Source organism: Suricata suricatta, chromosome 9 (genome assembly GCF_006229205.1).
Source record: "Suricata suricatta isolate VVHF042 chromosome 9, meerkat_22Aug2017_6uvM2_HiC, whole genome shotgun sequence".
Lineage (NCBI taxonomy): Eukaryota > Metazoa > Chordata > Mammalia > Carnivora > Herpestidae > Suricata > Suricata suricatta.
This window is the reverse complement of record NC_043708.1, coordinates 80,465,496-80,490,116: the sequence shown is the minus strand read 5'-3', so window position 1 is coordinate 80,490,116 and position 24,621 is coordinate 80,465,496. Positions and strand designations below refer to the sequence as shown.

The 24,621-nt window shown below is 51.7% G+C and overlaps 1 protein-coding gene across 4 annotated transcripts in view; it reads left to right on the top strand.

The window, feature by feature from the left end:
- BMF (Bcl2 modifying factor) overlaps positions 1-20,930 on the top strand; it is a 21,163-nt gene extending 233 nt beyond the window's left edge. Inside the window, exons 1-5 of one of the 4 annotated variants that reach the window (XM_029951130.1) lie at positions 16-73; positions 459-586; positions 2,776-3,075; positions 4,535-4,695; positions 16,942-20,930. In XM_029951130.1, the coding sequence (XP_029806990.1) occupies positions 2,784-3,075; positions 4,535-4,695; positions 16,942-17,043 (555 nt within the window). In that variant the 5' untranslated portion in view covers positions 16-73; positions 459-586; positions 2,776-2,783 and the 3' untranslated portion in view covers positions 17,044-20,930. Of the gene's footprint in view, positions 1-15; positions 74-458; positions 587-2,775; positions 3,076-4,534; positions 4,696-16,941 lie in introns of those variants that run through there. The other 3 variants (XM_029951131.1, XM_029951132.1, XM_029951129.1) reach the window with 3 other exon arrangements.
- Positions 20,931-24,621: the final 3,691 nt, after the last annotated feature.

Genomic DNA, 24,621 nt, shown 5'->3' with positions numbered 1-24,621 from the left:
GCCTCCACCCGCGCCAGCCCGCCAGCTGCCGCTGCCGCCCCTGCCAGCGCCTCCCGCCACCCGCCGCAGCCCGGTGAGCGCGCGAGCGGCCGGGGGCCGGGCGGAGTTGGATCGCACCTCCTCGGGGAAGTGGGGAGTGGAGTCGTGCTGCGCGTGGGGGCCCGGGAAGGGTTGGGCTGCGGGCTTGTGGGGTGACCATGAAGGGCTGGAGCGCTGGGGTGCGGGAGCGGGGTACAGAACCCTCATCTAGTGCGCTGCTGCACGAGGGAACTTGAAGGTGGTAGTATTTCAGACTGCAAAGAGTTGGGTCCAGGTGGGTAGGGGAACCTGCGGCGCACTGCTGAGCAGACCTGGGCTCCCGCGAACGGCCTGGCCTCTGGATCTGACTTTGGAGTAGGACAGGGAGTTGTGGGGCGTCCTGCCTCCCTGCGGAGTCTGAAGGCTCCTCTCCTTAACAGCTGGGCTCTTTCCCTCCTTCCCAATTGAGTCTGGGCGCCAAGCCCCCGAGTGTTCGTCACGCTGGACCCTGGCGCGGAGCCCTGGCATCACGACTCGGAGGCGGAGACTCTCTCCTGGAGTCACCCAGGTCTGCTGTGTGTTGTGTGGGTGCGGAATGTGTATTCCTGTATGTGTGCTTCCCCAGATTTTAGCTCCTGTCGAAGTTCTGAATGCGTGGCTACTGCCTTCGAGGAGGAGGAGTCTTAAGTTCTGTATCCCTGTTTAGAGCTCTTAGGGGCTGGGATGGCTCCAGCGGGCTTTGGTTCCCCTTGCTGGTAATAGAGCCTTCCCAGGCAGTGCTCTCAGGAAGTGTGCTCTTCCTACCAGTTTGGACATCGCCTCTTCAGTAAGGGGAGAAGAGGGTCTCTTTACCTATCCCAGTTTACACTTGACCTTGCCCAGCACCCCTCTAGAGTCTCCCACTTACAGAAAAGCCACCTGCAGTTCCTCTGGAGAATGGGTAGGGTCCCCAGGGCTTGCAGAGACACACCCTATGGCCGCATTTCCCCCACAGTCCAGTCCAGGCAAGGTTTGAACTTTGGGGCTTTGCTGGGAGGAGGAGGGGGAGGTGACCAGCTTCAAAGGAAAAACCAAGACAATGACTCCTGCTTGTGATTAGCTGTGGAGGGCCCCTTTTTAGGTTGGGATTGCAAGCTTGTAGAGAGAAGGTTGAAGGGCTGGAGGGGAGCCCCTGCCAGGTGACTGGCAAGATAGCACTTGGTCCTTTTCAGCTGGAAACTTTGTTTCCTTGTGCTGATAAGCTGAAGATCTCCTACTATTCTTTGAGAAACACTTTCCGAAGAACACCGTGTGGCTGTTTGCCATCCAAGTGGGCATCTCCTCACCAGGGAAGAGGACCGAGATAGGATCACACATTGCTCATGGACTGGTTGGGATGGAGCCAGAGCTGAAGCAAGCCCTCAGAGAGCACTTGCATTTGGGAAAGCCAAGATTCTGAATTTAATGGAGATTCCTTTAAATACTTTACCAAGCCCCAGACCATTTGGCTTGTTCTTCAAAGGGAAGAGACTGAGAGACAAAATTCCCAGGGGATCTCTAATTGAGTCTGGCAGTGACGAGCAGTATCTCTCTGTATCCTTAACCATTCAGGTAGATGCTGCTTCTGGCTGCCTCAGGAGCCCTAACAGATTCCCCTGTGTGTGTAGGGGGCTGAGCTGGGAGCTCAAGATGCTGAGTGGCTCCAAACGCAGACTTCCAAGAGCCATCAGGTGGAGCAAGGGGAACTTCTTTATCGCCAAGAAACTCCTATCAACAACCTGAGTAGTACATAGGCAGTGAGTGAGGTCACAGAAAAAGGGCTGAATTTCACTTCCTTCTGTGAGGAAGGTTATACCAATCTCAGATTCAGTGCTGATAGGAATGGTAGGCTGTGGGAAAAGAAGACTGAAGTCCTGGACACTAATGAGTAGTCATGGAGGCTAGTGAGCTGTGAGAGCCTGGCCACTTTGCTGGATGTCGGACCTACGCTCTAGGCCAAGCTGTGGTGGACACACAGCTCCCCTTTGCTAGGAGGGCAGTGACTAACTTGGGTCTTTCTGCCCTTTCTCCCAGGACACACACACACACACACACACACACACACTCTTACCACACCGTGGAGCCTGTTTGTTGTGTTGAGCAAGAAGGGGGTGGGGACTAGAGGAGATTGGGCAGCTGGGCGGGGCTTAGCAGGTTTGGAGGGAACCTGGCTGCCTAAGGATTGCTGGCTTTTGTTTTTGCTGCTGAGCCTGGACTCAGACTGAGATGAAAGCTTGATGGTTACTTCTCAGGGCAGTGTGTGTGTATGTGTGTGTGTGTGTGTGTGTGTGTGTGTGTGTGTGTGTGTGTGGTGAGCACTGTGTCTATAGCCAGTCACAGCACCCTCTGTCCTCCCACAGCCACTCGCAGGGCCTAGTCTTGTTGACATGTCCCCGGATGTCCTGAGTACTTGTCGTGGCTGATCATACCCCTGCTATTGCTCAGAGTCAATGGCAGTCCGTCAGACTTCATGACCAGAGCCAGCCTGGGTCAGAAGAAAAGGCCAAGGAGGGGGCGGCTCTGGGAAGGCCCAGGGAGTAGGGAGCATCCTTGAACAGTCCAGCAGGCCATATTTGGGGAGGGTGACATCCTTGGTGGTACCTTATCAACAGGTTATCTGTCATCAGTTCCCGGCCCCACTTCCCCAGATAGAAGGGAAAGGAAAAAGGGAAGGGAATCTTTTAGGTTCAGCCTGGAGTGGGGGTGGGCAGCACCCCAGATGCCTGCATTGTACCCTAGCAGGGGAGATGGAGCCACCTCAGTGCGTGGAGGAGCTGGAGGATGACGTGTTCCAGCCAGAGGATGGGGAGCCAGGGAGCCAGCCTGGGAGCTTGCTGTCTGCCAACCTGTTTGCCCAGAGCCAACTGGACTGTCCTCTCAGCCACCTGCAACTCTTCCCTCTCACCCACTGCTGTGGCCCTGGGCTTCGACCCACCAGCCAGGAGGACAAGGCCACCCAGACCCTTAGTCCGGCTTCCCCGAGTCAGGGTGTCATGCTGCCTTGTGGGGTGACCGAAGAACCCCAGCGACTCTTTTATGGTGAGTGCTCTTAGCCTCAGGAGTCCTCCCATAGAGACTGGGGGAAAAGAGGGGACTTCCCCTCCCCAAACCTGCGCTTTGTTATTTCCTTCCCCAAATTGAGCAGCAGAGGCTATTTAATGATTCCTCGACTCTTGTCACTGTACTTTACTTGTTCTTGCTCTTCACCTGTGCTCCACGGGCACCAACAAAGGCAAATTGCTATGCCATTATTTCTGCCTTTTTGTCTCTTTCTGCAGGAATCTTTGGGCCCAGGGTCTCTTTTTGGGTCAGAAAGAGGGTACCTGGGCCTCAGCTCTTACGTCCCGTGGCTCATTGCATGGCCCAACTTTTTGTGTCCTGGTAGTGATATGTCTTCCGTAAATTGGCCAACATTGCCCCGGAGAGGGTTGAGGGATCTGTGGCTCGCTGTTGACACAGAAGGGAAAAACCCAGCCCTTTCTGGGAGGGAAGGTTTTTGAAGGCACAAGGTGTCACTTGGGACTTTTTGGGCTTTGGAAGGGGAACTGGAGACAGACGTTGGGCCTGCCGGAGATCGATGCCAGCAGAGGGGCTGTTTCCAAGGCTCAATCAGACAAGACCCCTTCATTTGTGGGCTTAAATGGTTTGTTTTATGAGTAACATGTCCCTCCTCTGGCAAAGGGACAGCGCTAGACACTCGGTCTGCTTTCTTCTTTTAGCATAATAGTTTATGGAGGGAGGGGAAAGGTTCAGAAGTTCTCTTGCTATGTCTGATAGAGCATATTGAGGAGACCCTACAGTTATTCCTGGAGTGAGCTACTCCGTATTCTTTCGGGAGTCTGAGAAGATGAATAAGACAGCCCTGCCGGGAAGAAGGAACAGAGGGAGGAGGAGGCGGGCACCCCTAGCGGCAGCTCAATTGCCAGCATTTGGTTAGGATGCAGCGCGCTGGTCTCGAGGTCTTGCGGTCTGGCCTGGGGCTCCTCCAGAGAGGAACTTGGCTCTCCACTGGGTCTGAGGAGTTTTCTCTCCCTAGTTTTGGTTCCATTGCCCAGGGCTCCAGGACCTGAGCCCAGCCAGAGGCAAAGGCGAAGGCACATTTTGGTTTTCTCTTACTGTCCCCTGCTTTGCTCAACCTAGGAACTCCAAAGAGCTGCCTCCAGTGCTCTTCCAGAGCAGAGCTTCAACCTGCTACTGCATGAAAAATAAATTGTGGTCAAGCATAGTTTGGTAAATAAGGACAGAGGGCTGGCAAGTTCACCCACACATATTACTTCTGCCCTGGCTCAGCCTGTGACTACAGAACTACAGGGAAGGCTAAGACCATTCCCTTCTGTTCTCTGAGCATCAGCTTTTTTCTAACGCTTGGGTAGCCGGCAGGTCAGGCTATCCAAACTGGGTGGAGCACCCTGATAAAGGCCTCAGCCAGGAACGTTAGGCACTGGGTGGGTGGTACAGCTGTGGAGAATGCTGAGATGTGGGCCCTCTGTCTTTGCAGGCAACGCCGGCTACCGGCTCCCTCTCCCTGCCAGTTTCCCTGCAGGCTTGCCCCTTGGTGAGCAGCCCCCTGAAGGGCATTGGCAACATCGAGCAGAGGTACAGATTGCCCGGAAGCTTCAGTGCATTGCAGACCAGTTCCATCGGCTTCATATGCAGCAAGTAGGCATGGGGGCTTGGGGTGGTAGGTGAGGGGATGGGGGCGGAGGAGAGTCCGCTGGGGCTGGGGGGCCAGGACCTGCCTCAGCAACTCTGTCTCTGCCAGGTCTTGAGGATATGGTCTCAAGAGTTTTGGCCTCGACTGTTATGATTCCCACCAACTGAATGGGCCCAGCTGGCTAGATGAACACTCTTACCCCCATCTCTGAGCCCCACGTTGGTTACCTGTCCTCTCTCAGCTCAGGCTTCCTAAGAGCCATTTGTCCTGCAGTTTGTCAAGAGACACCACAATCTCTCCTGGGGAATGGGGTGGCTTTCCGCAGCCCTGCTCCACAAATGGTGTCTTCTCTAGGCCATGTTGGGAGATTGTCCCTCGCAGACCTATGGGGAAGATTTTCAGGGTGCTGCAGCGATACAGGACAGTTGGGGGTGCCCAGCTGAGGTGCCGGGGGAACTGGGTAACCGGGGCCAAGGGACGGGCCTGAGTGGGGGAAAGTGGTGGAACCGGTTGTAACCTGACACTTTCCAGCTGGGGAGGCTGCTCCTCATTGTCCGTGTCTGGGAACCGGGACCTGGGACTCTGGAGAGCGTACCTCAGAGAGTCTCTCCAGACGGGCGGCCTGGCGCTTGGCCGGCAGCCTGGCACCAGCCCCACCAGGGCGGAGCATCGCGTGTCAGTCGAGCATGTGCCAGAGTCCATCAACAAAGGCAGCGCCAGGCAGGCTCGTGCTGGAGGAGCCCTCCGTGCCATGGGCTGGAGGCTGCCCTGCTCTGCGGCCGCTGTCTGGGCCGGCCCCCAGGCACTTAACCCTTCCTCTCTGGGCTGGCTTTCTGGATGGCTGCCAAGGCAGGGAGAGGAGCCCATGGCTGAGTCCGTGCTGGCACCACTGCCACTGAAGCAAAGGCGCGCCACCTGGAAACGAACATGTTCCCCACCTCTGGGACTGTCCTGGCGGCTGTGTGTGTGTGTGTGTGTGTGTGTGTGTGTGTCTGGAAATCAAGAGAATAAATAGCTCATGACTAGTGGGCAGACCCTGAAGTTAGATGGGTAACTTGAGGTGGTCACAGTAGGTCTCACTTAAGGGCCAAACCATTGCCAGCACCAGGGGAAAGAGAAGTTCTTTTGGTCTCCTGAGAGCAGACCATCAGGGGTTAGATACGGTTAGTGGCTAACAAAGAGTTCTGAGGGAAATCTGAGGCTAGACCTGGTCTTGGTCGGCTTTCACAGTCCCTCAGTGATCTGGAAGAGGGGGTGGCCTTATGCTTAGATAAGAAGGCAGCTTAGCTTTCTCCTTTGGCCTCACGCTCCAGTCCCCAGTCCCTCCGTTGATTGTTTTCTGGAAACTTGGCTTCGAGTCTCTGCTTCAGTCCACGTGTGGACTCCCTCTGATTCTGGATTTCTGGCTCTTGGCCTCCTTCCTGCCCATTCACTTTAGCCTGGTTGTACAGGCCTATGGCTGAGACCCAGCCCCCAGCTTCTAGTCCAGGTGCTAGAGCCGCTGGAGGACTCGGGAGCTGTGGGTCTCCTGATCTTATCTAGAGGACTGTCTGGAAGGTAGCTTTCTTCATTCCCAGTAGACCTCGTCTGTCTCAACGGTGGTTTCCCAGAATATTCTTGGTTCCGTTGGTTAGCCCTTGTAGGCTTGGTGGCACGCTGGGAACACAGGACTAGAATGTAGCCTTCTTGCTGACTCAGTCCTGAAAGAGAGGAGAAGGCCCTCATCCCAAGGTCTGACCCTGCTCTTTGCAGCTTGGCATCATTTCCCCCAGTCCAGGGCTGCCTCTCTGAGGGCAGCTTTCAGCGATCAGCCAGAGCCACCCTAGCCTGGGGGAGGGGCAGAGCAGCAGAGCCAGAAGGAGAACTGTTAGGAGAGTCCCCCCTGCTCTGCACCTCACCCCAAACTGGCTCCCGAGTTCCCTGTGCCCCTCACCCTCCTGCTGCTGTCTACTCCTACCTCACAGTGGCAGGAGGCTAGTCAGCTAAGCCTTTCCAGCCCAGAGCTGGTTTCCCCAAATTTTCCATTACAGAGAACCAGTCTTTTTGTCTGTGGAATCCTCTTGCTTTTAACCCTGTCTTCCCCACTAACCCTGCTCACAGTCCTTCTCCAGGAGCTCATCCTGCGGGAAGGGCTAGAGTGACAGCCACAGGCAGATGGAACAGTGGCATGCAGACATGCAAAGGAACTTTGAGTAGCTAGTTGTTTTTTTTTTAAGTTTATTTATTTTGAGAGAGAGAGAGAGCACACGAGAAAGCGCATGTGGGTACACAAGAGGGAGGGAGGAGCAGAGAGAGAGAATCCCAAGCAGGTACCGCATTGTCAGTGCAGAGCCCAGCATGAGATTTGGAGCTTGGGGCTCAAGATCATGACCTGAGCTGAAATCCAGAGTCAGACACTTAACATACTGAGCCACCCAGGCGCCCCTAGCAGCTAGTTTTAAGAAGTGAGTCATTTTCTGACCTTGATTATTACATAAACCACAGTCTAATATTTCATATCTAGAAAGTGCTGTTGTGACTCTTGCATTCTTTTATTTTCTTTCTCTCTTCCCTTCCCTAATCTTTGCAGGCAAGGAGACAGAGGCATTAGGATTTTTAAGATTAAGTCTCTAGGCTTTGAGTCCAGAGTCAGAAGGCCCAGGTTTGAATACCAGCTCTGCCACCTGCTAGCCATCAGGAAGGCATTTGACCTTGCCAAGTATATCAGCCCTTCTGTAAATTAGAGCTAATACCACAGAATTGTTTTGTGAGGATTAAGTGAAAAAATACCAATGGAAGTTCTAGGCACACAATAGGTACTCTTTAATGCTAGTTTCCTTTTGTCTGTCTCTAAGCCTGGTCATCTCTCACATTTGTTCTTGTCAGTTCACAATGCTCTTCCCACCCCTCCCATCAGGCGGATCCCTTAGCAAAGCTGCTTCCCCTGAGCTCCCCTCCACCCTCCCTACACAGAGAAATTGGTGTCCATGCTGTTCAACTGTAGAACTCGGCCTTATGCATTTCTCCTCAAAGAATGATGGTCATTCTCCATCATTATAGGATGAGTGTAGAGAGCCAAGAAACACAACTCAAGAGGCAGTAAGACGTTGAGTGGGCTGGGCCATTTCCTTTCTCCTCAGATCTGGGATGGTGTCCGAAGACCAGACAGTAGCCATAGGTCTCTGAATCCTGTAGGGAGCATGAGCTCCCCACTTTTGGTCCCTGGTTAAGGACCTCATTTATTCTTTTTCTGTATCAGGGGAAACCTTCCTCCTAGGAGATATGGACCAAAGCGGGGGCGGGGCGCGGGGGGTACGATGGTGGGGTAGTGCATTGTAGGATGATATTACGGCAAATTGAGTGCCATGACCTTGGACTCAAAAGGTTGTGAATTCCACTGGATGTCAGTTTTTGCTGGCCACAAGCCCTCCCAACATGCTTCCTAGGGAGCATGCAGGGTTGGGTTCTAGCCCAGTTACTCAACTGATCAGTTCAGAGTGACCCCTCTGGACAGAAAGGCAAGGATTTAAAGGCGGAAGATCAGTGTCAGTAGTGTCAGTGAGGTTTGGGTCTCTGAAGCAGCAAGAGAGTTGGAGGCCAAGTGATTGGAGGTAAAAGCCTCTCCCAACCTGATCACATGCCCCATCTTCCTTTGACTGGGCCAGGAGTGGAACGTTCCTCTCTTTGTTCCTCTGCAGCAGGTGACCTCTTGTGGTCTGTTGACCATGGTCTACCTTGACTTCGGTTCTGTGAAGGTGCCCTGGTGTGTTTGTGTCTGTCCAGGGTCAGCAGCAAAGAGAAGGACGGGTTTAGTTCCTCACTGGGTTCATGGGCTGCTCTGGTCAGAAGGTGTGGATTCTGGTTTCTTTCCATTCCCTCTGCCATGGTCTCCTCCTGCATGGGCCTAAGCATGGATCATACCTGCTGTCCTCTCTTGTCCCAGTGGCTCCGTCTTTAAATCTAAGGAGGGTATTTCTGGGCAATATTAAGAACCCAAGAATCCTCAAAAAAAGAAGTAGTTACTGTAGACCATTGAGTGAGTAAAGCTACATGAGCGTTGGACTTCATTGAGTCAGAAATGGCTTTTTCACTTGGACCAGGAGTGGCTTCATTCAGAATAGTCAGCTTTGGAAATTCTTTGAATAGTAATTAGACTTTCTGGAAAATGCCATCTGTGGAAAATTCAGCCACTCACTAAAAACTATCTTTAGTTGCAATATCACAGAAAGGATCCTAGACTTAGAGGCAGACCTGGGTTCAAATCCTACCTCTGCCACTTACGAGTTCTGTGTCCATCACTTAACTTCTCTGAGCCTTAATTTCTGATACCTAGCAGAACAGATGTGAAAGCCCTTTGGAGATTGTAATACATATAACTATTAAGGTGTGGACAGTTTAAGGCCTTGGGAAATGTGTCAAAAGATGATATTAAGATTTTACTTGGATCTGTCTTTATAGTTCTTGGGGAGCTCATTTGGAAGTCGTAGCCAGAGTGTTGTTTACATCTGCCAACAGGCTGGATCCTTTGTTCAGGGGGCCCTTGACTGCTTCCTGACCCTTTGGGATGCCCTCCTCATTGCTGAGTGGTTTTGGGGGCTCAGACTGTGGCTAATGAGGTTGTTCAGGCCCTAAATGTGGCAGCCCTGGGCAGGAGCCCCAGAAATTTGCATTAAAGTGGGAAGGTCTCTGTGGAGCCAGCCTCTGTTCCAGCAGTGGGAGGTCTACCTTGGAGGGCGCCTGGGGAAGAGTGAGGCTGGGGGAGGGGCCGTGGAGGGCCTCTGTGCGTGAGAGCCAGGCCCGGGCTTGGGGGCCCTGTGTTTGCTCTGTGGCTGGCTCTGTTTATATCGCTCACTATATTTAGCTTCTGAGTCATCAGCGTGGCTGACTAGAGGCTGAGTTCCCCACACAACTCTGCACCTGACTACTCTCTCTTCCAGGAGAAGGGCCTTATAGTTCCAGATAGTTCATTCCCTCCCCACCAAAGGCAGGCCTTGGGAATGGGAGTTGTTTTATTGTTGTTGTTGTTGTTTTCCTTAGGGGTAAAGGGGCACGATGGGAGAGGAGGGGTTGGGAGAGGTACTAGGAAAGGAGAATAAAGAAAAATGTTTGGTTTGCCTTTTGATCATGTCTGACAACCAAGAGGTCATGTTCCCTGACCAGAATGAGAATGGTCAGTGTATGTGGTGAGGAGGAGGGTCCAGCTTTCTTCCATGCTTAGCTTGCCTTGTCCTGTCCAGGGAACTGGCAGGACAAGAACAGCTGGCTGCCAAGGCCCCAGTTTGGGAGTCAGAGCCTTGGGGTTCCTTTTCCATAACCTTGGATGCACAGCGGATCTGCCACTCCTCCATCCGTTTCCCTTACCCTTGGCCAGATCACACACCCCAGGGTTGCCTCATGAGTTCTTAAGAAGTTGTTCGGTAGTTTGATGGAGCAGTTCTCAGGCTGAGGGAGCCAGAGCCATCGAGGGGGGAAGCCAGGTGAGGGCCCCCCCCCAGTTCCTGCCCCCAGAGGCTGTGGAGATGTAGCACAAGGCTCTGGGGCTATGGGAGGGGCGCATAGCCCTGTTCCCCACCCCCTCCCCCCATCCATCCCCCAGTGGCTGAAGCCAGTGGCCTGCCCTTGCATTAGAGGAAGCACTCCTGTCTTCGACTGGGAAGACTGAGAACTGGCTGGCCCCAGGCTGCCCCCAGGCTGCCCTTTCTTCCTTGAAGAAGTGATTGGTGTGTTGCCATGGTGGCAGTCAGTGGCTTCAGCGTCCCAGTACTGCTGCTGGCTGCGCTGAGGAAGCTCTTGGCAAGGGGTATTTTTTTTCTTTTTCCGTTTTGCCACGTCGCTCGTTCCTCCTGCGTCTGGGACGGAAGCTTTCTGGGGCAGTGGGCCACTGGACCCAAGGGGTTGCCCTGTAGGTTTCGGAACCCTTTGCTCAGCTTGGCAGCCTGGAATTCTGAGCCCAGATGCCTCTAGCTGCCTTGGCCCATCTCACAGTGAAAAGTCAGGGATTTCCCCAGGACTTCCTAAGCCTGTTGAGAAGATAGTGTTCCGGGCCGGGTGCTCTGAGCACAGGGTGTTGAGGGAAGTGTGCAACAAGGTTAAGTGGGGCCCACATTTTCCTTGTCTTCACCTTGGAGAGCAAGCTGCTTGGTGCAGCCACCAGGCCCAAGGCCACAAGTCTATTTTTCTCATTTGATCGCCATAGCCACCTCGTACTTCGAGACCCATTATCCCCATTTTATGGGAAACTGAGGCTCAGAGAAGGGAGACCATGTGCCCAAGTTACTGTAAGTGGCTGCACTGGGAGCCACCCAGCTGTGACTCATCCTAAAGCCATGGTCTTCCCACTGCCTACCTCTGCTCTCAGCAGGCACCTCCTAGGAAACAAGAGCCTGAGGGACGCCCACTTACTGCCCTGACCCTGCTCTGCCTCCCGTAAAACTTTGTTCTCTGCTCTTGTTTTCTTCCCTTCAGATTGTAAAATAATTGAGGACAGTTTACATCTTGCTCATCTCTGCGTCCTTCGAAAGGCTTAGCTTAGTTGGGTACTTGATAAAAGCTTGGTGAATTGAACAAAAATGTCTTCTCGACTTCTTTCAAGTGGAATTTTCCTCAAGGGTCTCTTATCTCTGTGTTCCTGTTCCCGGTAGCAAGGCTGTTTCCCTCAGCCTCTGCCAGGGTGAGTTGAGAGTATGACAGCTAAAGGGAAGAGGTAGGAAAGGGTCACTTTGGAGAGCGTGTGTCTCCCTGTAAAATAGCACATGCGACACTCTGCATTTTAAAGAAACTGAGCGTGGCTTCAGAACATGATCTGAAGTTACCATTTCGGAGCAGTTTTAGCTTTATTTCTGTTTGATCTTCCATTAGCTCTGCCTCTGAAAGGTTTATTTTTTCTGGTCCACAGCATCCTTACTAAATAGTTAATGATCTGGAAACAATGTCTTTAAGCATACTAGGGGAGCAGTTCCGTGGCAATTCTCTTTGAAAAGTTAGTACTGTTTTCATGATGTGAATAAGCACACTGTAATATTTTAGTGGAAAAACAAAGCTCCAGAGTCACAAGTCAGGGGTCCAAATAACCCCCCTCGCCCTGCCGTCTCCCAACTAACTTGCTTAGGGTAATGTTTCTGAGCCTTTGCTTCCCCGTCTGTAAAATGGGATTGATCATGCCGGTCCTTCCTGTGTCCCAGATCTTTGGGAAGATGGGAAAATGTATGAGATATTATAAACTTCTACCTGGTAAATTGGCAGGATTCTTTTCAAGCAGGGCCACAGCATAGATTTGCTTTTTCCTCTAGTTCTTTGGGGTGAATTTACTTTTTGCTAGAGCATCTGGAACACGCCCTACCCCCCCCCCCCCCCCCCCCCCCCCCCCCCCCCCCCCCCCCCCCCCCCCCCCCCCCGCCCCAGGGTGTGAATTGGATCCAGAGGGAGAGAGGCAGAGGGAGATTCTTATCCTGGGAGGGGAGGAGACGCTCTTTGTGCTTCGGGCAGAGGCTGTGTGGGATGAAACAGAGTTTGATTTGTGTAATCCAACCTTGTCAGACACCGCAGCCAGCTCTTTTTAAAAAAAAAAAAAAGCCTTTTACTAGTTGGGCCTCTCCCCAGGCAAGAGGCTGATACTATCACAGCAAGTACATCTTTAGACCCGGCCAGACATCAGTTGTTCCTGGCCTCAGACAAGTGGGTTATCTTGCAAGGCTGACTCTTCTGTAGTTGGTCCAGCATGCACGTGTTGAGGACCTACTGTGTGTGGCTGTGTGTTCCCTGTTACACAGGATGCATGGCCTGTGCCTTCCCTGACCGTACCTTGTACGCTTAGCAGCTGATTGTCTTCCTCCGCCGACCACGGCCAGAAAGCAGGACAGAGTCAGAAAACATTACCCTAGGTTCTCCGCTGCCTGGCTGTGCTCTCTTAACAAAAGAAGATATTTTCATCCACTATGGCAGGACCCTTTCCCTTGGGCCATTCACCTCTGCTTTATCCCTCTACATTGGCCCTACCCTCTGAACTCTGAATTTTAGGGCTGCTGGTGTAAGCTTAAATTCCCAGCAGCTTCCCATCCACTGTACGTACCTCAACCCCCTATCCCTGAGGGTGCCCTGACTATGCATTCTTAGAACCCCGACTTTTTTTTTTTGCAGGTTCCCAGACTTAGAGGGGTGCTCAAGCTGGGTCTGGGAGAGTTGGGCCTTGTTCAGGCAGGGGAGGGGGTTGCATTCATTGATCTCAGATTCTGGGTTCTGTGCTGTACCAAGTGCCTGAGAGCCAGTGGCCAAGCATTGTCTTTCCTGGTTGCCCCTTCCTTCTCCCCTTCTTCTCCACACCGTCTCCTGGAAGGATCCATGTTCTCTGGCATCTGGGTGTCTTTGTGTTCCTCATGCTGTTCAGGGAATATCGATTTCCTTCCTCCTTACTATTTCTCTCACTGGTCTCTTTTCATGTCTTTTGTCTCTCCTTTAGTTTAAATTCTTTTTAATGCCGTATTTATTGTTGTTCCTTGTAACCAGGGATTCTTTGATTGTCTTGGTCTGAAGTAGCTTGGGTTCCTTTTAGAAAAGGGACTTTCTGGGGCTGCCCTGTGTCAAGAGAAGGCTAGAATTTGTGTGGCATCTGCTTGTGCCCAGAGAAGGGACTTCGGAGGCTGTGCGCTGGGTACTAGGCCCTGCTCTCTCTGGTCTCCGTACCCACCCGGAGGCAGGCTAGGCTCGGCTATGGGAACTCTGAGTTGTGATCCCGAAGCTAATCGCGGATGACAAACTTTACGTCATAAACCTTAGATTCGGAAAGCACCTCAGTGGTTTCTGATCGCCTATCTGTGGCCTGGCTTCCTCATAACCACCTGGGAAGGATTTACCCCTGGCTTGGCCAAGTCATTCTGATGGGAAGAGATTGAAAGAGACTGAAAAAAATGCCAAGTCATGAAGTGTTTTCTTCCAGGCCATAGGATCACGAGTGATTTTCTTTTCTCCTCTCATGTCCTACGTGTTCCAGTTTTTTTGCAGTTAACATGTATTACTTTTATGACTAAAATATACAACTAATGTTACTTCTACTTTAAAAACTGTCAACCCAGGGAGTTGGTTCAGTGTACAAACTCCGGGACCCCTTCCTTGGGGATTCTGATCCAGCCAGTCTGGGTGGGACCCTGGGACTCAGTATGTGTCACAGCTCCTCAGTGGATTCTGTGACACAGTCAGATTCCGGAACCAGTGACCTCATACATGCCTGCATTTCACTTACTAGGTAAGTAAGGACTCACAGACAGGCTGGTGGGAAATCCTGTCCTATTGTCAGGTCCTCTGATGCCTGGCCCAGGGAGCCATCCACCCCCAGAGAGGGGCTTCCTTGCTGATTCATGTACCCTGAGGCCTATCAGAGGCAGAAGCATGGAACCTAGGCCGGCCCCAAGGGTGGGCCTATGTGCCCTGCCTCCTGTATCAGCCCTGCCTGTGTCTCCCAGCCAGACCTCAGCCTTCCACTCTGACAGCACTCTCTGGCCCACAGCTGCTTCTGGGACCCCCACCCCCAAATGATGGGAGTGAGGATGCTGCATTGCCTCATCCCCAGATGCCTCAGGGCCCAGGAAGTTACCCAGACAGCAGGTGGCCTCCATTAGGGGAATTAGGGGGGAAACTGAGGCATACTTAAATGGGATTGGCTTAGGCTCCAAATCGTAGAGTTGTAATCTCCCTTCCTTGGCAATTGAGCTCTTTTGATTTCAAGAAGGGAAGGAGAAAGGATCTGCTTTGGCATAAAGAAAGGTATATGCTGGCACTCAGAACCTAATGATAATGGGTAAGAACATTGCTCTAGGGCTGGGTAGTCTGGATAAATTCAGTCCCTGCCACTTATTAGCCATGTGGCCAAGTTACCTCTTTCCATGTTCTCATCTGTGAATGGGGATGATAGTATATGGCAACCTCATAAGGTTGTTGAGAAGGACAAAGGAGTTTAATATGTCTCCAACTCACCTGGGGATCTTATTAAAAATGCACGTTCTGGGGGCACCTGGGTGGCTCAGTCGATTAAATGTCCAACTTGGGCTCAGGTCATGATCTCATGGTTTGTGAGTTCAAGCCCCACGTCGGGGTCTGTGCTGACAGGTCAGAGCCTGGAGCCTGCTTTGGATACTGTGTCTCCCTCTGTCTCTGCCCCTTCTCCACTTGTATTGTTTCTCTCTCTCTCTCTCTCTCTCTCTCTCTCTCAAAAATAAATAAACATAAAAAAATTAAAAATTAAAGTAATGTGCATTCTGATTCAGAGGTCCCATTTCTAGTAAGCTCCCAGCTGATGCTGAGGCTGCTGGTCCATGGACCACACTTTGAGGAGCAAGGATGTAAAACACTCAGAACACAGCCTGGTACACTCAGTGTTACCATTCTTGTCATGATCGTGGTTGTTATTGTTCCTTGGCCTTTTCAAACAGGCACCTGAAGAGCCTTGGAATTCCAGCCTCTCCGGGGACCAGTGTTTTCCTGGATTTTCCTCCTGTTCTGCCAGATGACCTTTGCACCTGTCCTGGGCGGCAGCTGGGGGCTGGAAACAGGAGGAGGGGTGCTCTGCCCAGCTGCTACAGGCAGGCCAGCGTCTTCAGGTTTTGCAGCTGAGTTCGTTTTCACGCTGCTTTACTCTAACCAGATTTTGTTAAGCCGAGTGTGTTTCCTCTTTTTACTCATCTTTGTTTACAAAACACAAGGAAGCCATCATTCTCCTGCACAGTCTGCCAGGACTACTCTGTGGCACACCCCGATTTCCCCTCCTGGCGGTAGCCGTGACTCCAACTTTCTGGGTTGTTTTCCAGGCTCCGTACCTCAGGGGGAAAAGGGCATGCTGTTGTCCCAGATGGGGGGCGGGCCGGGGGGGTTCTATTCACCTACCTTGGCAGGGCTCTGAGGTCAACCTCAGTTGACATCTCACCTCCCTTCCCTTTGTGGCCCAAGGTAGGGTGAACAGAACCCGCACTGTTGGGAACCCACACGGATACTGGGGGAAGTCCCAGAGGCCAGGGCCAACCTTGCCTATGAAACTCTGAGAGGGCGGGAGGCCTGGGCTCATTTTCCATTCTGCCACTGACTTACCATGTCGTCTTCATCTGAGAGGAGTTGCCTGGTAGGGACTGGGCAGTGATTAAAGACAGCCTAGGACGGGCCCCGGCTCTGCGAAGGCTTCCCAGGAACACGCTCACTGCCAGGGCCACTGAAGTGATCCAGGCCCAGCCCATGCTGGCTTCCTCCTGCACACTAGCTTTTTATTCCCCTACCCACCGAGGACCCTGTGGAGAGGGCCCCCGTCCAGTCCTCCTGCCCTGACAAAGAGAGAACAAAGACTGCCTCTTCCAGCACCCCAGTCCCTTTGGGGTCTCTGCTGCCCTCTCCTAGGAGGGAAATGGTACCTGTGTGGGCGGAGCACCAGCCACAGTCCTGAGAGCCACCGACCCCTGCCCTTTGCCCCCGCCTGACAGTAGGACCTGGGATAACCCCCAGAGAGTAGTGTGCATTCTTTGTTTTTGTTTTGTTTTCAAGTATGTTCTTGCTTAACGTTTAATTGGCTCCAGTCAGTAGGAAAGCGCTCCAAGAGGGATTATTTATGGCTTACTGTCAAGAGCAGCTATAAAAAGGGCAGCACTGAGCTGGAGATGCTTGGAAGGGGAGAGGGCAGACGCACAAGTGTGTGTGTGTGTGTGTGTGTGTGTGTGTGTGTGTGTGTCCATCCGTGTGTGCGCGTGTTTGCACTGGATGAAATCAGATTTTTGCTGCCTCAGCAGTGTGGTTTAAATTGAAGATTAACCCTTTGACCTTCACAGTGTCAAATCACTTGCAGATGGAGGCTCCCCCCATCCCCCCCTTGTTCTCTGTGTTACTTTGGAGTTGGGGGAGGGAGGGGGCACTTCTCTTTCTTTCTGAAGAAAGTTTGTTGTTCATGCAGCTGAGGTTTGAGGGGCTCAGGAGCCAATCTGATTAAAAGCAGCACTTGGCTAAACTCTGGAAAATCCTGCAAGCAGGGGAAAAAGTTTAATCCTCCGGTGCACAGTGCATAAAGAGCCTGGTCTTTTCTTTTTAATGTTAAAACTGCAATTGTTTTTGGAGAACTCAACTATCCCCCCCCCCCCATCATCGGCTACTCCTCTCACCCCCCTCCCCCAGGGTTTGCTGCACTGATAGGATTAAAGGGCTGCCCCCAGACTTGTCGATCTGAACTTTTATTGGGAATGATAAGGAGTTGTCAAGGCTACAGGCTACCTTTAGGAATTACGTTTATTTTCTCTCCCCACTTTTAGCACCAGCAAAACCGAAATCGAGTGTGGTGGCAACTCCTCCTCTTCCTACACAACCTGGCCTTGAATGCAGAAGAGAACAGGAATGGGGCAGGTCCCAGGTGAGGCTGGGCTGCCCTTTCCGCATGGGCCACCACAGGAAGGACATCGGCGAGGACTGACCCCGCGTCTTGTGAAGTCTGTTCGTTGCTGTTTTGTGTTTGCATTTTAAAAGTTTCTGTGTACATAAGACATACCCAAGCGAGACCTCTTTCCCTGTTCAGGACCTCACCAGGAATGAGGGTGTTTGTCAAACACTGTTGAAGTAGAGGCTGATGTGTCTGATGTGGGACCTCCCAAAGGCTCTGACAAGTCAAGTCTTCGGTGAGCCGTTGAAGATGACCAGGTAGTGAAGTCCTCCAGCAAGTGGACTGTAGTTTTCCCAGAGGAGTTTAGTTAAGAAATTAGGAGACCGGATTAGACTCCTGGTTGCACCAAAATTATGAGCCTTCCACCGTGGATGCGGCCAAGACCTGACCATCACACCACTTTAATCCCCCAGGGCCTCGGCCAGGGGCTTTCCAGCTGAGCAACTTCACTAGGCCAGTCCGCCCAGCTCCATATCTGGGCTCTCTTTTGGCCCAGCCAGTGCCTGTCCCAAGGGCTCAGGGATTCTCGCCCAGCCCCTGTCATCTCCAGCAAGACCTCAGGGAGGGTTGGGTTTCTCCAAGGCCCCCCTTCAAACATGCCGCAAAATGAACCAAACTTCTGGGTAGGCCTCAAGTATTACTTGGTCCCACTCAGAGGCCCCAGGATTGGTCCCGAGGTGCAGAACCCTGCTACCTCTGGCTGCGTGGAACTGGCTGGGCATCAACCACAGATGAGCCAAAGAGCCAATGATCGTGCCATAGACAGCAGCTTGTGCCTTTGTCAGCTCTTCTTTCAAAAGACCCAGCCAGAACACTGCTTTCCTGCCCCAGGCTCAGCACTGTAGAGCATGAAGGGGCAGGATTACAGTGGGACTGGGAAATGTGGTGGCCAACCCACCTACAGTAAGAGTCAGCTCTGGAGGAACCCAGAGCCCCTGGTTTCCTTGGAAACAACATACCTCCTCCCACTTATCCCCCTTCCTTTTTCACACCTAGTGGGATACAGGCAGAAGCCAGCACAGTGGCTTTGTCAGCTGAAATGTGTCTTTCAGAGTAACAGACAATGCTTAGAGTGCGGAACCGGCAAAGCTGGGTACACATTTCCTGTCTTCCTTCAGCTTCCAGCTAGGCCAGAAGGGCGTGCTCTGGAGCTCAGCGGGATCACAGCTGCCTCTGAACTTCCCTTCTCTCCCTGCTGTGGCACTAATGGAGAGAATTTAAAGCAGCCAGCCTGGCAGCTCTGATAGTAGATGCGGGGAATCTGGAAAGACATGGGGAATCAGTTAACCAGACACCGTAGAAATTAAATTATAATTTTTGCATATGTAAGAGAAGATAACATTGGTGCTAACATGAAGCAAGCCCCAAAGAAAACGCAGAGAAGACCTCAGGGCACCCCAGGGAAATTGGAGGAGCCCAAGTAGACTCTTAACTCTAAACAAGTCCAAGCTCCTCCCATTCTACAGAGAGGAGGTCTTCAGTACTGTTGAAGGAAGCATTAATCTACTGGATGTACAGTTGGGCAGGCTGTTCACTGCACAAGGGCACCTGCAGAAGAAGATAATGGTTGCTAAAATCCAGCTCGTGCTCTGCCCGCCAGGCTACATGGCCTGGCATTGGGCCACATCTGCTCAGAGGAAGGGGTGCCTTTCCTAATTTGCACAAAGGTGCCATATGGGCTCACAGTGGCCCTGAGGTGAAGGACCTCACATTGTGCATTAGCTTTTGTTTTGTTCTGCTTGGATATTCTGAGGTATTACCTCTTCTTGGCTAGAATTCCATTCTCAGGGTGTGTACCATGGTTTGTCTGCTAAGAAGATGGGTTCCTGCTTCCAAGAAGGAGCCCAGGGAACAGGTGAAGACCAGCTCTGGGACATGCTGACCATTGTGAAAGGTAGCCTTCCTTGCGTGTCTCCACACCATTTTATGACGTGCATTGGACATGTGTCATTTCCCACCCCCTCCTGGACCGAGGCTGTGACAGGCAGGGTGCTGGTGTGTGCTCCAGGGGCACACAAAAAAAAACCAAGATTATTTCTGCCAGCCGCTTTGAACGCCCCCTCCCCCCTTAGACTTCCCACCTAAGCTGAGTGCGTGAGCTAAGAAATGGTCTAGGTGCTGAGGCAAAGCCACCAGCTTCAGAGATCTCGCCAGGCCCAGGCAGGATGTCCTGTGGCCTGCCCTGAGAACTGAGCCCAGAGTTTGACCAGCCCACCTGAACACTGAGCCTGGGGCCAGGTGGAGGCTGGTCTGACTAGCTGTCTTCAGGAACTAGCTCCTGATCCTAAGCAAGCTAAGGCAAAATTCTAAATCCCCTCCTTCCTCTTCCCCCAAAACACACCCAGGAGGTAAATAACCCCAGGAGGGAGAGAGGTTCCTCCTGGCTGGCTGTTTTTAATTGGCCTAGTGATCTAGACTGGCCCCTTCCCCCCTCGGCCTGCTGAGTTGGTCTGAACATTCCTCAAGTCCAGCCTCAGGAGACACATCCCTCCCTCTGGGCCCCCTTGCCCCATCCCCCCCCCCCCGGGAGCACGGCTGTGTGTAGTTAGGGGGTGAAGAAGCAGATCTGGAGGCAGGGAGACTCTGACCCGGCTCGTGACCTGTAACCAGCTGAAGACTTACGGGGTTGTTGTGGTTTGCTGAGGGTGAGGGGTGGGAGAGGGGCTGGAAACCTTCCTTTCATTAAAGAAAAGCCCTGGAGGGAGGAAGCCTGATATTCAGGGTCAAAATAGCCCTTCTAATTCAGAACCCTAGAGTAGGGGGTTCTGGAAGCTGGTCAACAGCACTGAAGAGAAAATCCCACCCAGGCCAGACATCTGACCCCCTCAGTGGGGGCCTGGCCTCTCTGCCTTTGCCTGCTTCGAAGTTTGGGCTGCTGGAGAGCTGTCCCGGTGGCCTTTTCTTGCTTAGTCCAAGGGAGAGAAAGATCACCTCTCAGTGACCTCCCCAAGCCCTGAGAAGTGTGGTTCTGTGTCCAGAGCTTATGTGTCAGGCATCCTCAGAGGAACCCAGCTGACTTGTCTCACTGTCCCCAGTGGCCCAGCCTCATCCAAGGATGGCTCCAGTCCAGGCATGGGGCGGGGATGCGGGGTGGGGGGGTTATTTGGGATGGTCTAGCCGGGACCTCCACTGGGGGCTGGAGAGCCACTGTGCCTGTCCTGGCCAGCAAGGAGCACACTGAGAGCTGGCAAGCTTGTGTCGTTTGGTGGACTTGATGAAGAGGGGGTAAGGAGAGTGGAGAGCAGCCAAAACAGAAAGACTTATGCCTTCATGGCTCAGCGGGGCTTCTGGGAATCAGTGTTCAGCCTGGGCTGCAGAAAGCTGTTGGGTCCTCTGGGTGCTGAATCCTGGCTGGACCTGGTCCAGGAAGGGGTTAACTTTTCAGCCTTTGAGGCTTCTGGGCACCCTGTGGAAAGGGGGTACATCAGCTGGTGGGGACTTTGAGCTTTGAGGGAGTAACAGAGAAAACCGAGCTCTTCCAAAGATGCACCAGCCTTGCAGGCACAGGTGCTGAGCGCAGGCTCTGGCTCTGCTGCTTTCCCCTCCCCCAAACAAGTGGCCAGCGCCTCTCACTGCTCTCTGAGTGGTGCCTAGTGGGTTGCCCCATCCCTGGGTCCACAGGGGCTATCAGAGGGAGACCCAGTGAGAATGTAGCATTTTGCTCAGCCCAGGTTAGTTGTCCTGGGTTCTAGGCACTCTGCCTCTGGGAGAGAAACCAGGAAAGAGGGGGAGGGGAAAGGGGATCCGTTGTTTTTTAACCTGTACAGAGTATTCAGCTTTATGTTCTTTACATGTGTATATGTGTGTGTGTGTATTTTCCCTCATCAATTGGTACAATTTTTAATAAAACCATTTAAGACAAAACTGGTCTTTCTTTTTCAAGGTGTGGTAAAAATGCAAGAAAAAAAATGTCAGGGAATTAGACTCCTGTCCTAAGTTCCCCCCAGGCTCCCTGATTTTTTTCAAGACTTCTTTCCACTCTTTGCTCTTCAGTGCAGAAGAGCCATGCTGATCTCACCATAAGCAGCCCAGGGGAGGGCCCATGAGGTGGGAAAACGGGCTGGGTGGAGGTGGGGGTGGGGGAAGCTTTGGATCTAGACCTGGATTTGGGTCTGGTTCCAGCCTCCACCAGCAGAATGATCTTAGCCTTCAGCTCTTCTGCATGCACAAGTCAGCTATGCCTGTAAGCAGGATGAGAGGGCAAGTGCAAAGGCACTCTCCCGTGGCAGCCAGCCTTGGTGACAGAAAATGCCATGGCAGCCTCTCAGCTCTGCCCTCCCCTCCCACGTCTAGCTAGGCTTTGGTTTTCTTTCATCAAGGCAGCATCTCAGCAGGTATGCTAGTTGTAGGGGACTTCTGGCTTACCTTTCATTGTGGCTTAACAATTCGACTGACTCCAAAGGGTAATTTAAGGCCCTTGACAGAATTCTGAAAATCCTCGGGAAGAACTGCTTATGGTCCTATCTGCAGAAAGCTGTGAGCCCAAGGTCACAACCAAGGTCACCCCTTATCTGCGCGCCAGTCCCTATGATTTAGGAGAACTTCAGCTCTCTGAGGGTCAGCTTTGGACTCCAGTTTCTACTCTCCTAGATGGTGAGAGCTCCAAGTCCCATCACTTGTTTTGCCTTATGTCTTCATTTTATGGATGAGTCCACTGAGGCCCAGAAAGGGAATCTAAGTTTCTATTTGGGTTTTTTAAGTAGCTGAATCAGTTGGAGGGGGGCCTACCCTATCCATCTAGGTTTCCATTTGCAAATTGCAGTGCTCTTGCCCAGATTTGCAGGGAAACTAAAGCTTGTCTATTTTTAATGCCAAATAACTGCCTCTTATCCTGTAAAACATGGCACTTCTGACCGCTCTATATTTGGACGGAGAGGTTTATTTTTACTGGAGTGTGGTAGAAGCGGGGCCTGATGCCATATCCGGATGTCATTGTACACTTCACGTGCTGGGTTGTAGTCGAGCCCATTAAGCAGCTCCTATGGGGAACACAGGGAATGAGTAGGTGATTGGTGATGGTGATGTCTTTCAAGTCATCTGCTGCTACTTTGGGTAAGGCTGCACTCAGTTGTCCAGGCTAGAAACCTGAGAGCTCACCCTTGTCCCTGCCTCTCCCTCCCTTTCTCCCACCGATCCCTCTGGAAGTCCTAGGAGATGTTAAAGGTACAGTTGCCCAAGTTTGAACCCATGCTCTGCTGTGTACTACCTAAGTGGCATTGAGCAGGTCATAGAGTCTCTCTGTGCCTCATTTTCCTCATAGTACTTACTTTATAAGGTTGTTGTGAGCATTAAACATGGGAATACCTATAAGAGGCTTATAAGAGTGCTTGGTACATACTGTTTTCTGTAAATGTTAGCTGTTAATATTGTTGATAATATTATTACTTTTATTATTATTTGTAGGCAGCTGATCAACAAGCTCTGAACATTCTCGCTCAGAAAGGTCTCTTGCACCAATTTTCTTACTATCTCTGTCACATCCCCTTAATATACATCTCTTTGGTCAACTGCAGAATTCCCTAACTGGTCTCCCCCATCCCTCCATCCTTCTCTGCTGAGAAGAGGTCAATGTCCTGTTTCTTCCTTCCTTCCTTCCATTCTGCCTCCCTTTCTCTCTCTCCTTTCTCTCTCTCTCTCTCTCTCTCTTTCTTTCTTATTCAAGTTAGTTAACATACAATTCAATATTGGGTTCAGAAGAATTCAGTGATCCATCACTTACACGTAACACCCAGTGTTCATCGCAGCAAGTGCCCTCCTTAATACCCATCCCCCATTCAGCCCTTACCCTCCCCCACTCACCATCAACCCTCAGTTTGTTCTCTATCTTTAAGAGTCTCCTGTGGTTTCCCAGGGGACCTTTCTGCAAGACAGACTCAGTGCCATCATCCCCTATTGGAAAACTTGCCCTATTGGATCAAGTCCACATTCCCTGGCCTGCCTTTCCTGCTACTTTCTTGTAATAGCAGCCTGTATATGTATTCAGCACAACAAACTATTCCAAAATTTAGCAGTGTTAACACCACAAACATTTATAATTTCAGAGTTTCTGTGGGTCAGGATTCTGGAGTGGCAGCCGGAGGTGGCAGCATGTTGAGAAGTTATTATTAAGGTGGGGATTCCTGGATCCTGGGGCACCCATTTAAATTTCTTTTAATGTTTATTTTTGACAGAGAGAGAGAGAGAGAGAGAGAGAACAGGGGAGGGGCAGAGAGAGAGGGAAACAAAGAAACTGAAGCAGGCTCCAGGCTCCAAACTGTCAGCACAGAGCCCTATGTGGAACTCAAACCCACAAATTGCGATATCATGACCTGAGCCGAAGTCGGACACTTAACTGAGCCACCCAGCTGCCCCTTTAGGACACCCATTTAATTTACATGAAGTCAACTGTACAAGCCCTGGCAGAGGTGGGGAGAGCAAGAGAAATGTATGTAGTGACACTGGGCTACATACACACCCTCTACTCAGTGAACATGTGCCTGCAGAGAGTGTGACGTGGGCACATGCATGACAGCCCTTTCCTGCCTCATATCACACAGCATCTTATCATACTCAAAGATACATTTTTCTGGTCCAGGATAGGCCTAAATGTCAGTGGTTTCCTTGGTTGCTTAAATGGAGGCGACAGAAATCTCTTCCAACCTGAAGGAAAAGCTGGCTGTCTGCAATTTCCTGAGAAGTGATGTGTCTGCTTATTGTACTTCATGGGTGTCTGCATGGATTTCAAGGGCATTTTCCACTTCGTGTGATTTTTGCCTTTAGAACCAGTTCCTGTGGCAAATGAGACTCCATTGGGCCATTCAACTCAGCCACCCTGCCCTTAATTCCCTACTTCCCAGGAGACGTTTTTGCCCACCTAACTGGACAGGTTCGGGGTGGAATTAGAATTGCAATTGGAATGGCCTTCAAGAGAGGGGGGAGAGTAAGTGATGTGAGTGGTGTCCTGTCTGCCTGCTGCCTTTGCTGTCGTTCAAAGCCCCCTGTCTCCGTGCTGCCTGCAGGTGGTCTGTCACTAGCATCTGAACTAATGTCGAGCCCTACTCAGGAGAGAAGACAAGGTCTGCCAAGTGAGTCCACAGTGTTGCCTGAGTCCCTCACCATAAGTGAGACCACATGCCAAGCCCATGTATAGATTCAGAAGAAATGGGCCATGTGATCCCTGTCCTCAAAATTATGTCTTAAAATTCTTTTAATGTTTATTTATTTTTGAGAGACAAAGAGGTAGAGCGCAAAAGGGGGAGGGACAGAGGGAGAAGGAGCGACACAGATTTTGAAGGAGGCTGTAGGCTCAGAGCTATCAGCACAGAGCCCAACATGGGTCTCAAACTCACAAACCTTGAGATCATGACCTGAGCCAAAGTCAGAGGTTCAACTGAGCCACCCAGACGCCCCTCAAAATTATGTCTTAAAAGAAACCTGGTCGCTATGAAGCAGTGGAAACCCTACCTGACTAGGATTAAGGAGACTGGATTTGTAAACTGCTTCTGTCCCTAACTGCCTGAATGGCTTTGGGCAAGGACATGACTTGACCTCTCTGGTCCTGGGTGTTCTCATCTGT